This window comes from Copadichromis virginalis, linkage group LG15 (assembly GCF_057382275.1).
Source record: "Copadichromis virginalis isolate Kocher_CV1m ecotype Utaka linkage group LG15, C_Virginalis_male_GT1.1, whole genome shotgun sequence".
NCBI classification, from domain to species: Eukaryota; Metazoa; Chordata; class Actinopteri; order Cichliformes; family Cichlidae; genus Copadichromis; species Copadichromis virginalis.
Window position 1 is genome coordinate 22022854 of NC_140632.1, and position 13656 is coordinate 22036509.

The 13656-nt window shown below is 39.6% G+C and overlaps 1 protein-coding gene across 1 annotated transcript in view; it reads right to left on the reverse strand.

The window, feature by feature from the left end:
- Window positions 1-3434, reverse strand: part of LOC146692387 (clavesin-2) — a 43273-nt gene extending 39839 nt beyond the window's left edge. The window contains exon 1 of the mRNA XM_085432447.1: window positions 2106-3434. Coding sequence (XP_085288573.1) covers window positions 2106-2494 — 389 coding nt within the window. The 5' untranslated portion in view covers window positions 2495-3434. The remainder of the gene's footprint in view (window positions 1-2105) is intronic.
- Between the last annotated feature and the right edge of the window lie 10222 nt (window positions 3435-13656).

Sequence of the window (13656 nt, forward strand, 5' to 3'; positions counted from 1 at the left end):
TCTAGACTCTGTGAATGAATAGTGACAGTAATACAGACTAATGAAAAAATATAACAAAAAATACACAAATGCTGTCTGCAGATTCATCCCTAAAATGTTGAGGAAATGTAATTTCAGCACTTAATTTTACATTAATTTGTTATTTTATTGACTACAATTGTAAGGATATAAACACAGAGTAATGAGGGGTATCTAACAGCCCCTATGTTACTGAATTAAGTACTCTGACACCACTTTATCTAAAGCCTAAAGTGCTTTGAGTGCTCCGGTAGAGTAGAAAAGCGCGATATAAGAACCAGTCCATTTACCATGTTCTATTTAAACCTGTTACTATCTGATAGTTGTAATTACAAAGATTTTCCCCTGAAATAAGCCACAGTGGGTGAATAAGCCAGGCCCTGAAAGGTCTTGAGATGATTTACAGTATAGGGCACATGAGGCATAAGATGAATACAGGATGTGACAAACACGTGCAAGAAACCAACACTTCATTTCAAGGCGTCATAAGATAACAAGACAAGGCCCCAGAACACGAGACGTGGGTGTTGTTTTCTGGGTTTAATCTGGTCAACCAGCCATTTAAACGTATTTATACATTGAAACTAAACTTATTTGGAAAGTGAAAGGTGAAAAAAATATATATTTTATGGCCATTGCAAAGAACTAAATTCAACCTAACATCAGCTTTTCATCAACTCATGGTTACCCACTCTGTAATTCTCTGTTGATTATACCGAAGGTCTGAAACTAAAATTGGGTTAAATTTGGTTTAGACCATTATTTAGACATACAGATCACACCTAGCCTTTTTTATTTCTTCAAATAAGCAAACTTAAAAAAGTATTACTGGCCCCGAGAAACAGTTTAAATCTGCTGAGGAGATTGCAGAGAACGATGTACCATTTTAACCAAATTTAGATGTAAACATTTTTTGTAGCCATGTCAACAAAGTGAGAAAATGCCTGTAAAAACTAATTTTAGTATTTTTCAGACATCTATAAAAGTCTTTTTGGTGTCTGTTAAACTGCTTTTTACTGGATGGGAAGGTTCTGCTTTACAGTCATGCAAACATGCTGAATATATTCACTGTTTAGTTTGAACATATTAGTAGTATGCTAACTTTGTTACTTAGCAATAAATGCAACAGAGCCTGTATAAATCTTATATCAGTCAAAGACATTCAAAAATAAAACTGATCAGTGTAACTTTAGTTTACTGCCTGACATTATTTGGTGATAAACCAAAGTAAACTGCAAGGAACACAAAATTCTGCCTGTGTTGTATCTACAAAATAAAGATTTGATCACCAAAATCGAAATCAAATTGAAAACAGTTCATCCTGAGGGAGACATACAGTCACATCTTCAATGGCCTGCTAAGCTATTACAGCTCAGTTTTTGTTTTGTTTTTTTATAGTTGTTTGGATATTTAAGTCTGGGGCAAAACTGTAGACCAGGTGACCAGAGCCATTTCCCCAGCTTGGGTAAAAAGACTAAAAACCATGCAGCCAGACTTGAGAATATTTGACATTGTGTGTTTATGCTGAAATAAATTATAAATAAGTACAAACTGTACTGTACACCCTCCCCCCTGTCCACAGACCTCTGGTGTGAGGCTGTGATTTGTGATTTGGGATAGGCTACCTCTCAGTCCTCATTAAAAAAAAAAGGTATTACGCTTCATCATCACGCTGCAGACAGTGTGCTGTGACTGGACACAGCCCAGACAGAACCTTTGGGATGAACTGGAATGCTGACCCTGAGCCAATTAGTCCAACATCAGTGGGCCACCTCACTAAATGTCCTCCCATCTTAAAATCCTTGCCAGGAAATGAGCTCAGCATTTACACAGTGTACGGGTGATATATATGGATATTTAGCTACATGTGTTTTTATTATTTTGGATTTCATACTTTTATTTTAATATTTCCATAAAGATTATTTAGTTGGTTAAAGAGTTCTTGTAGTTTCCTAGTAAACAACAGCTGTGTGGTGCTGAATAGACAGTTCCATAAACCAGTCTCCACTTTATAAAGATTAAAACACTGATTTCTACTCTCCAAAAGCCCTTTTTTCTTCTCATTAATAACAACCCCTCTTTGTTACCTGCTCTGGTCCCAGTTGGCAGCGAACAGGACCAATATTTTCCTGCCATATCTGTCCAGATTGGAGAGCACGCCAGGGAAACCATCCTTCAGGGCCTGCTTAATGCCCGGGTCAGTTGCTTTCAAGTTCTTGAACATGTCTAGGTTTTGCTGTCTGTACTCAAAATACTGTGCCAGCAGCCGGAACGCCTCAAAGTGATTGAATTTCCTGGCTCGGAGGAATCTGAGGATAAACGCATCGTCTGTCCTGAGGAACCCGATGTCCGGTCTGGTGATGATCATGTCCCTGACCTCCTGGATGTCCTGGTGTAAAGTCTCAGGGTTTTCTTTCAGCTCTACCTTGGCCTTCTCCAGGGTCTCTGGAGACAAACCAGCCTGTAAGTGAGTCATCTTTTGCAACAGCTGTCCCTCCACAGGGGATCACACCACACCAGCTTCCAATGAAACACCAGTACAAATGGTTACCCCCGGAGCAGCAACAGGGTAAGAAAGTATACTGAAGTGTTTTCTTCACGCTTTCCTGATCAGTAGCTGACTTCAGATGGAGGCCTGCTGCTCTGTAGACGTAATCCACCCTGAACTGGCACACACGCAGCTGCTATGATGCTCCTGTGATGCATAATCAACATATGGGCCATTCACTTTTTGCGCACAGAAAAAAATCAGTTCCACCACAAAGAATTCAACTTTATCACAATTTCCCACCATGTATATCATGAATCAGGTCCTCCAGCCTTCAGGCGGTACATCCAACCTGCTGATCCGGGCGGCCTGAGCTCGGAGTCGACAGACATCCGCTTCCCTCCATGTCAGAGCCTCTCCTCTCTTTCTCTCTCTTTCTGTGGCACAATGACGATGACAGCATCACCGACTCCCCGGCGTCGCTCGCGGCGGCCAGGCAATGCGGCACGACCCTGCAGCAACCTGCTATATCATCATCATCATCATCCCTCCGCCTTCACAACGCATCTCCATCCGCCGACCGACCAATACTGGTGCTGGTGCTACTGGTGGTGCCGCCGACGGCTTCGCCACAGTCCAATCGAAGCAGATTTGGCCGCTTTTTTCTGCGTCTACATCCCAGTTTTACTGATCTCCGCTGCTCGTCCACATAACCCAAAAACTGGGTGTGAATTTAGGTTTCTAATAATGTTCATGAAAGCCCCAAAAGAGGGAATCCAGCAGCACAGGTGTCCCGCAAGGTTTTGTTCCCCTCCTGCCTCCGTTTTTTGTTTTTTTTTGTTTTTTGAAAGGGGTGGGGTAGATGTGTGCGTGTGGGGGGATTGCCGTCTCCGCTCCGCCTGCTGCTGCTGCTGCTGCCGTCTGTTCGCCGGGAAAGTGACTGACAACAAGAGTCTGTGATCCGGTCGGTGTACGGTCACCACCGGCGGGGAGGAAGGGGGAAAGGGGTGGGGGTAGAGTGTAAGATGGAAAGACAACAGATGCAACGAGGAACGAAGGGAGGGGAGAGAGGGCCAGGTGGCAAAGAGATGGAGAATAGCTGTAAAAAAGGATGCTCAGCGGAGGAGAGAGCAGGCAACTCAAATGAACGGGTGTAGGGCAATAAGATGAAGGTAAATGCTGAAGACAGGGAGGGGTTCTGGGCTTTGGAGGCCCGACGGAAAGTTGGGAACCTCTATGTCACCTTCTTCTTTCTCTGTTTCACCTTAAAGAACCGTTTGTGTGTAGGTTTTATATCTGAAATTATGCACAGGTTAACTTTAATTTGCATTTAACTTTAAATTTAATGTAATTTTTGATGAAGGAAATGATAGAAAATGTGCTGTAGCTTTGTATTTTTCCTCGCCTTGCTGGGATTTCATAAGAAATATGAACTAAGAATCATAATGAAGACTTCACTGAATTAAAATCTGTCCTGTCACAAAGCCATCCTGTCCTGGGTTCTTGTTTGTCTGTGTTTTCTGTACATTTTTATCTCCATACTGTATATCACATATGTTCTAAAGCTTTCTAAACACTTTTTATAAAAAAAAATACTTAAAGTGTTTGATATTTCATTTACATTTCATGTGAAATCAGTGCAAGTTTTAAGGTAATTTATTAAATGTCTTAAATAAAATATGCATTCGCTCATTAAATGCTATTTGGAAGAATGTAACCTCGTCCATGGGTTATTTAAATTCCCCCAAAACATCAAAGAATTGACCTACAAACCCTCCCATCTGCTCAGTTTGAATTTGTAGAGTGAACCTGTTTTTTTGCATTTTAGAGTTATGTGTTATCTACGGCAGAAAATAAGAATGACAGTGCATCAAATATAAAATCTGTTAATGTCATGAGGATAAGGGAAGAGATCACTGCTAAAACTGGCGACATGAATGCAAACAGCAGACTTTTCCACCGAAACAACCTCAGCTTCTAAGCATGAGTTCAGTCATTCATTTCCCCTTTTGTTCAGATCATTCCTGGCTTTTTTCTGCCATCGTACATGAAATGCATTAAATTCTTCCTGCAGAAGAATTTATGGCACCATCAACTGCCTCATTAACTCAAAATATCTATCACATAACAGCTTGTTTTAGTCGGTTTTTAACATATTCTTTTGTAGGTTCATGTCTGCCTGGGGGAGGTCTCACACTAGAATAAAGCAACAAGGAGCTGGACGAAGGGAAAGAGGAAGGTGTTAGTTAGAAAGATGCAAGAATGGACAAATTATGAATTATTATGTTACTTATTTATTACTTGTGTAGTAAAACAGGTCGTATAGTACATGGCTGTTTGTTGTTTTATGACTGAAATGCTGTTGATAGTTATAATAGCAAGCTAGAGGGTTGTATGGGGGAAGGGGAGTGCAAATGAATAGATGAATGTGGAGAGTGAAGTTGGGTGGGGGATGACAGGGGTGACACCTGCTCAGTGCTGACCAGACAGCTGCACTTTAACAAGCTGAATTAATTTCTATTGTATCTGCCTGCTTGTCTCTCTGCCGGTTTAGTGTGTCACTGCACACGGTCGAGTGCGCAGCCCAGTCACCTCTGCTGCTGCCTGCAAAAGCAGCACAGTCATGACAAAAATGCAACACATGAAACAAGTAGAGAGTAGGGGGGGGGGGGGGGGGGGGGGATGCACTTAGAGTCTTTCTTCTACTTAATTTTTACTTGATTTTTAAAAATCAATAGTGACATTTTTTTGTTTCCTTGTTGAAGAACTACACCTGCAAAAGCAGAGCCTGTGTGGTTTTGGCAAGAGTAAACATAACTCTCTCCCACACACACAAACACATGCACATACACAAAATCTCCTAAGTTCTTGTCAGATGACTTTTGCATATGTTGAATCTGAAGTCGGCAAATCAGCAAAGCATCACATCCATATGCACCACTTTCATGCTTTGATGTAATTTTACAAGTTTAGACCATCCGTGCTTGTGTTTTTATAAGGTTGTGCATTTTAATTATGGGTTTTCAAAAGTTGTGATGACTGTAGAAAGCCAGAATATGACTTGATATGGCTTGTCAATGTCGCTGGCCTCCCTCCCCAGAGGCTGCGCTTGGAGAGACCTGGATTTAAATGGTTGAAACCAAAAGAGCCACTTCATGGCTCTAGATGGAACTCAGTTTTGCTGCTTATAATAAATTCAAGAGAATTTAGCAGATGGCGTAAATGCACACATCTGTCAGAAGTGAACTGTGTAAACTTACATTGTTAAAGTTGTGGTTCTATTTTCTCACACCCTCGTTTTATCTTTGAACACTTCAGTTCAGATGCTGCCACTATGAGAGGAAATGCATGTAGAAAAAAAAACATTTAGAAATGCAAATAGGTCTTTTAAGCCTTTAAGTGAAAAATTCATCTTTCAGAGAGCACATTTCCTCCTGAATTAGCACAAATGAAATGGCCACCCACTCACAACAAAACAGGTCCAAGTATGTTATGATGCTCTGCAGGAGAGTTCTCAGCCGTGCCACCTCTTGGCTTACTTTTTCTTTTTTACACTTTTTATGCTACAATATTGCCACATCACTCATGCACCTGCTGTCTAAAGTGTGCATTGGAAGGTACATACAAAGCAATGATTGGAAGGTACCATGTTACTGGGGATGGTTACAGGGGCAAATCCTTTATGGATGGTTGGGGGAGTACTGAGCAAGTAACAGGCTCCCAGGGGAAGCGATGGGGTTGCAGTGATTGCCCTCAGCTCTAATGGGTTGGTATAAGAGCAAATTGAATGTATTGAGGACAGGCATTAGACATTACCTCTGGTTTCCAAAGGCCCAGCTGCTATTTTCAGACTTGATTTGCCTTTTAGTCTCCAAGGACCAAATAGCTAATTAACAAAATGGAAAAACAAATGTTTTCACGTTTCAGCTGACCAAGGATTCTATTGCTCTACTGACCCTGCAGGTGAATGTCCTGCCTTTTCTTTTTAAATGTCGGACAAAGACAGACAGAAGACAAATGTAAAGACATCAATTTATGTTGTACAGCATTTGTTTGCTTTGGCATCTCAATGATTCTTGGAACTGCTCTATGTCATTTTAGATTTATTTATATCTGCACATAGATGTTAAATTGGGGGATGCACCAGAGGATTGCAAAGGGTTTTGCAAAAGGGAAAGTGCTAAACGTTGTGATATGGCATTTGAAGCTTGAGATATTTCATTTCTGGAACACAAACAAACCAAACACTATCCATGTGACTGAAACCAGCACCAGATAATTACAGATGGGTACGTATCCTCTGACATTTACCTGGAAAACACTCTTGCTTTGAAGATATTTACTTACTTACTTTGTGTTTTCCTGAAATCACAGAAAACCGTCTACTGAACATGTAGTCTTTTATGGCGCTTTGGCGCCCTCTGGTGGTCAATAGGACCTAATTCAATTCTGTAAAATCCTTACTGGAACTAAAGAAAAAAGATTTAGCAAATTCTAGACATAAACAACATTTAGAGTTCTGTGAACTCTTTTCTAGTGTGGACCAGTTTCAATGACGGGGTTTATTGATAGACTATATATTTGCAGTTTACGAAAATGTATTACCAATAATAACACTAAACACCATATGAACTAGGATTTTTTTTAATTTCATAGCGAAAATGTCAGGCAGTTATCAAAGATTCTTTAGTTCTAGAAGCATAATCAAAATGTTGATTTTCTGATGCATTAAAGAAAAAGAAAAAAGAAAAGAAAAAGACTGACTGGAGCAACAGCAGATGGCAGCAAGCGTACATTTAATGAACTTGCTGGTACAACGTGAGTGCCACAAGTGTTGTGATTTTAAACACCTGAGTAATTTCTTTTTCACATATTTTCAATCAAAAACAATCTTTTACACATTTAAATTTAAATAAGAATGTATAAATACATTTTAAAATATTTTAGTGGTACAGATGGATGCTGTGCAAAAGTCCAGAAGTCATTTGCTTTGACAGCATGCAGACAAATGAGAAACATTGAAATGTAATTAGGACAAGGAAGAAAATTAGTGATTGATGCTCGTTTTGAGTTTGACTTTTGCTGCATTTTGTTAAGATTTTGTTAATGCTGTTTATTCAAGGTAATTCAAGGATAACACGTTTCATAATGAGTCATTTAGTACTATTCAAGCACTGTTTTATCCCATATATCAAATCTTAAAATGACAATGGATTACAGCTAAGGTGTTATTATTTGTATTAATATTTATAAAAGTTCCAGAATGACCCCAGGAAAACAAAGTCTGGACAGTTAAGATGGGAAAAGGGAAAATCTGGTGGTTTCCCTTTGCCCCTCCCCTGAGCCCCAGATTCAGTTGCTCCTCTGCTGGGTGTGGGACCACAAGGTCAAGACAGTGTTGATCAGGTGGAATAAACTGGATTGTAACCCCCACGGTGATCAAAGACACTTGTCAACATGCCACACCCCTTTATCCCTCTCCTCCTGTCCAAACCTCTCTGTAGGCAAACCCACTGACCCTGCAAACAGAGCAGACAGAGCTGGATGAGGGCGGGAAGATCCTCGGGGAGTCCTGGAAAGAGGGAAGAATAGATGGAATGAGATGGGATGGACTGGATTGTGGAAGGAGATGAGATTGGGCATTTACTAGTCAGTTTAACCTCTCCCCCTTAGCAAATTATAGGTGCAATACAGCAGGTCTGGTTAAAAAGCAGCAGACATGCTCAACTTGCAGCAATAGGTTCCCACTAAAATATTACAAGGCCTTAATGTGCGGTTTAATAACGTATTACTGAGCTAAATAAAAGGGTAGAATGAGAGGATAACAAAAAGGATTGCTGCAGTAACCCAAGTGTGCAAGTGCTGAAATATTTGAATGAAATATTTAATCACAAAAGGTGACCAAAGAGAAAAAAAAGGTTTCCAATAACTGCTTTCTCCACTTCAGTAAGAAACAGCTAGAAAAGCCAGACACACTCGTGTGCTCAATGTTAGATTGCAGATATTAGAATAGACTGAACTACGCAATCAGATCTGTTCTTATATCTGCAGCAGTTCAGCAAAGGAAAAATGACACTTCCTCTGAAGACAGCTGTGGATTCCTGAGCTCAACTGTCTAACACATTACTCATGCGATGAGCAGATGATATCAGCTGCATTCAATCACCTGCTGTGGAGAAGGGAAAGGGTGATAGGTGCAGTTTATAGGAAAGAAACCAGCACACACACACACACACACACACACACACACACACACACACACACACACACACACACACACACACACACACACACACACATCTGCTGCAGATAACACTTTTGTAGAAATACAGCACCAAACATCACATCTGTTCCCTGTTCGGAGGGACACATATGACAACTTACTTTTTAATTCTCAGGTTTTTAAGCTAGATAAACACTGACAGTGTGGAGAACAGAAACTACACACTTCACTTTAGTGCATATTAACCATGTAAGTTCAATCATAAAGCAGCAGCCTATATATCATGTTTATATTGTATCTGTAACAACCCACTTTATTTGCTTGGCAATATCATTTTTCTAAAGGATTTTATTAAAATTGTTTACCTTGCTTAGTTTCTAATGCATTTTAAATGTACCTGCATTTCTATTTGAATAAAAGTCTTTGTTTAAAAGAGAGAGCGAGAAAGAAGACATGGAAGTTGTTTGCTTCAGCATTATTTGTATTTTAATAATGTGGTCATGATTACACCAGCAGTGTTAAATAGCTGGCTTGATACTTGAAGCCTGACTGTCTAGTAGTTTGCAGGTGCAGGTGAGACAACATTTGGGTTAAAATAGGGGTTAAATGGGAAGTAAACCTTCTAGTTTGTTAGATCTAATTTTCCACAGAAACTGAGGTCTGAATTGTTAAAAGACTTAGATGTCTTTTTATGTTCACTTCAGAGGGTTAATCGTTTATTCATAATCTTTTACATTTATGGTTACCTTTCATTAACTTGATATATTTTGATTTTATATGTTCATAGATAGTTTTATAGGCATAAGCTACAACCATCAATTTAGATAATGTGTTTGGTTTTTACACATATACAAAAAGTTGGAACGGGTCAGTAGAACTATAAAAAATGGAAAATATGAACATTAAAGAGGCAAATGTTATTACTTGACCATGTTATACATCGGTCCACTTTCATTCAGTATGGCAGGTTAAATCACCCGCTGTCTGTTAACAAGTTTAATCCTGGTTTAATGCTATACTCTGGTATAGTCAGAGTTACTTCCTCCCTAGTTCGGGAACACATGAGCATATCTGTTGACTTAGCTTCTGTTCAGAAGCCCTCCATTTTGCACTGGAGGGCTTCTGTGTGAACTTCCCTTTCTATCCACTGGTTATTGTTTATGATTAGAGGCATATTAAACAAAAGCTAAAAAAATCAGGTATCATCAGGTAATAAGAGGTGGTTATCAGACCTGAAGATTGGGTTATATGACTTAAAGCTATGATAGAGTGCAGATAAAGAATAAAAGAATAGAAGAAAAATAAAATTGTATAGTCAATGTAAGTTGAGGCAGAATTAAGTGTCACCATTGCTTCTTGATTTGTCTAAAAAAAAGTGGAAATAAATATTAAAGTGTTTTTTTTTTCCTGCTGCTTCATTCTGACAGACGTTTATTGGTCACTTTTAAACGTCTACAACTTCTTACAGCCTGTAACACATGCAGTGACAAATTTCATAACACTGTTATAATGACACTCTTTTATTTCCAGTGGCCACGATCCTTTGTTGCCATTCATAAATTCATCACCAGCACAATAGTGAGACCTTTGTTTTCTTGTACAATAGCTCTACTCTAGTGGGAAATGTACAACTCTGGTTACTAGGTGAAATTTTAATTGGAAGTGTAGTCTCAGCCATGCAGTTGTCAATAGCTGGCCTCCTTCCAGCTCATTCATACTGAAAATGCGCACACTGTGTACACGCACATCCACACACACATGCATACAGAAACACAGCCAGGTTTTAGCCTTACAATACAGCGGCGCCAAAGTTTGAGAAAGGCTTCTTTGTTAACTGGCGTAGCTCCTGTTATACAGTGAAAGTCTTATAGTCTCTGCTTCTTTTTAGTAATAAAGTAAAACTTTTTGTTTTACATCAAACTATCTCACATGAATACACTGACATTTAGGGGAAAATCTAATTTGCCATCGCCCAAATCAACACAGGGATATCATCAGAGTTGAATTGTTACTGAATCTCAGTAGGAACACAGTGGTCAAACATTTAATAAAGGTTTGCAACACATAAAGCAACCCAATGGAAAATGTTATTCATGTTGCTGAATATATGTAGAAAAAGGATATATGGAAATCTGAGATAAATGGATGAGCCTTTTCCAGTTGCCATTAAAGGATTATCATTAAACTAATTTTGCATGTTTCTTTGATGTATCACTAAACTAATGCGTTTGTTTGTAACGCTGTTTACTTCCTAGACTCTGCCTGCTTTATACTCACAGAGTGTGCATTGAAATGCTAAATAAAAAATACTGGGTCTAGAGGCCTTTCTGCATTTGGATTCATTTGATATTTTTGGTGATGCAAAATATCCTTTTATTTTATTTTTTTATTTGTTTAAAGTTGTCTCAAACTGGGAGAGAAACAATCAAAAATTTGCTGAAACCAGATACAGATTACCTACAAATGATAATCCTTTATAAACTGGACAAAACCACAACTTGAATTTTCGTGCAAATCTGTTAAGAATGTTTTGATTTAATCAGGTAACAAACACACAGACAACCAAACCAAACCAATAACTCAACAGCTTAAGCGGACGGGCACTACCTATGTATCACAGGCAAGTACAGGGAGTGCAGAATTATTAGGCAAATGAGTATTTTGTCCACATCATCCTCTTCATGCATGTTGTCTTACTCCAAGCTGTATAGGCTCGAAAGCCTACTACCAATTAAGCATATTAGGTGATGTGCATCTCTGTAATGAGAAGGGGTGTGGTCTAATGACATCAACACCCTATATCAGGTGTGCATAATTATTAGGCAACTTCCTTTCCTTTGGCAAAATGGGTCAAAAGAAGGACTTGACAGGCTCAGAAAAGTCAAAAATAGTGAGATATCTTGCAGAGGGATGCAGCAGTCTCAAAATTGCAAAGCTTCTGAAGCGTGATCATCGAACAATCAAGCGTTTCATTCAAAATAGTCAACAGGGTCGCAAGAAGCGTGTGGAAAAACCAAGGCGCAAAATAACTGCCCATGAACTGAGAAAAGTCAAGCGTGCAGCTGCCAAGATGCCACTTGCCACCAGTTTGGCCATATTTCAGAGCTGCAACATCACTGGAGTGCCCAAGAGCACAAGGTGTGCAATACTCAGAGACATGGCCAAGGTAAGAAAGGCTGAAAGACGACCACCACTGAACAAGACACACAAGCTGAAACGTCAAGACTGGGCCAAGAAATATCTCAAGACTGGTTTTTCTAAGGTTTTATGGACTGATGAAATGAGAGTGAGTCTTGATGGGCCAGATGGATGGGCCCGTGGCTGGATTGGTAAAGGGCAGAGAGCTCCAGTCCGACTCAGACGCCAGCAAGGTGGAGGTGGAGTACTGGTTTGAGCTGGTATCATCAAAGATGAGCTTGTGGGGCTTTTTCGGGTTGAGGATGGAGTCAAGCTCAACTCCCAGTCCTACTGCCAGTTTCTGGAAGACACCTTCTTCAAGCAGTGGTACAGGAAGAAGTCTGCATCCTTCAAGAAAAACATGATCTTCATGCAGGACAATGCTCCATCACACGCGTCCAAGTACTCCACAGCGTGGCTGGCAAGAAAGGGTATAAAAGAAGAAAAACTAATGACATGGCCACCTTGTTCGCCTGATCTGAACCCCATTGAGAACCTGTGGTCCATCATCAAATGTGAGATTTACAAGGAGGGAAAACAGTACACCTCTCTGAACAGTGTCTGGGAGGCTGTGGTTGCTGCTGCACGCAATGTTGATGGTGAACAGATCAAAACACTGACAGAATCCATGGATGGCAGGCTTTTGAGTGTCCTTGCAAAGAAAGGTGGCTATATTGGTCGCTGATTTGTTTTTGTTTTGTTTTTGAATGTCAGAAATGTATATCTGTGAATGTGGAGATGTTATATTGGTTTCACTGGTAAAAATAAATACTTGAAATGGGTATATATTTGTTTTTTGTTAAGTTGCCTAATAATTATGCACAGTAATCATCACCTGCACACACAGATATCCCCCTAAAATAGCTAAAACTAAAAACTACTTCCAAAAACATTCAGCTTTGATATTAATGAGTTTTTTGGGTTCATTGAGAACATGGTTGTTATTCAATAATAAAATTATTCCTCAAAAATACAACTTGCCTAATAATTCTGCACTCCCTGTATAATCAAAGTCAGAAAGAAATGTATTCATTAAAAAAATTCAGTGTTCAGAAGTCATATTTGTATTTCCAGTTTAGTCCTTTTCTTCTCCGGGTCTTTTTTCATGCTCTCTCTAAATTAGCCTTTATTTGGGTGGATGCTGGCCCAACTTGGCTCGGCTGCCATCAGAGTGAAGTAATGTGTTCTGTGGAGCCCGATTGGCTGCTGGGGGAACACCCTATGGTGGTCCCATACAAAGGATCTGACTACAAGAAGTGTAGCACAAACTCCAATCTGAGACTGGACCCCCACTAGCGTACACGCATGTGCACCACACATGCACGTATATACATACACTACCCTTGGATTGCTTGTTGCTCTCCCCATCACTGATGAAGGAGCCCATTCATGCCCGCTGACAAATTACTACTGAAGCATGAGACTAAGACCCCCCATTTCTTTGTCTCTGTCTCTCTCTGGCCATTATCGACTGTGTGAGATTTGAGTGTGAGAGAATATCACACTGGGGACCAGAACTATGAAAGAAGCATTGTGTTTAGCACACTTTCAACTGTGGCTTTTTTGGTGGAAAATGTATACTTAAAGTAGCATTTAATCTGAAGTTTTACAGTAAATATAAAACTTTTTTATGCAGTTGAGCACACATAAAATGATGTCTTCCTATTTTACCTTTTGATGTTTCAAAAGAACAAAAAAAGTTTTCATAGTTCACAGAATCAAATAAGGAGAGAGGTTTCATTACTTATCC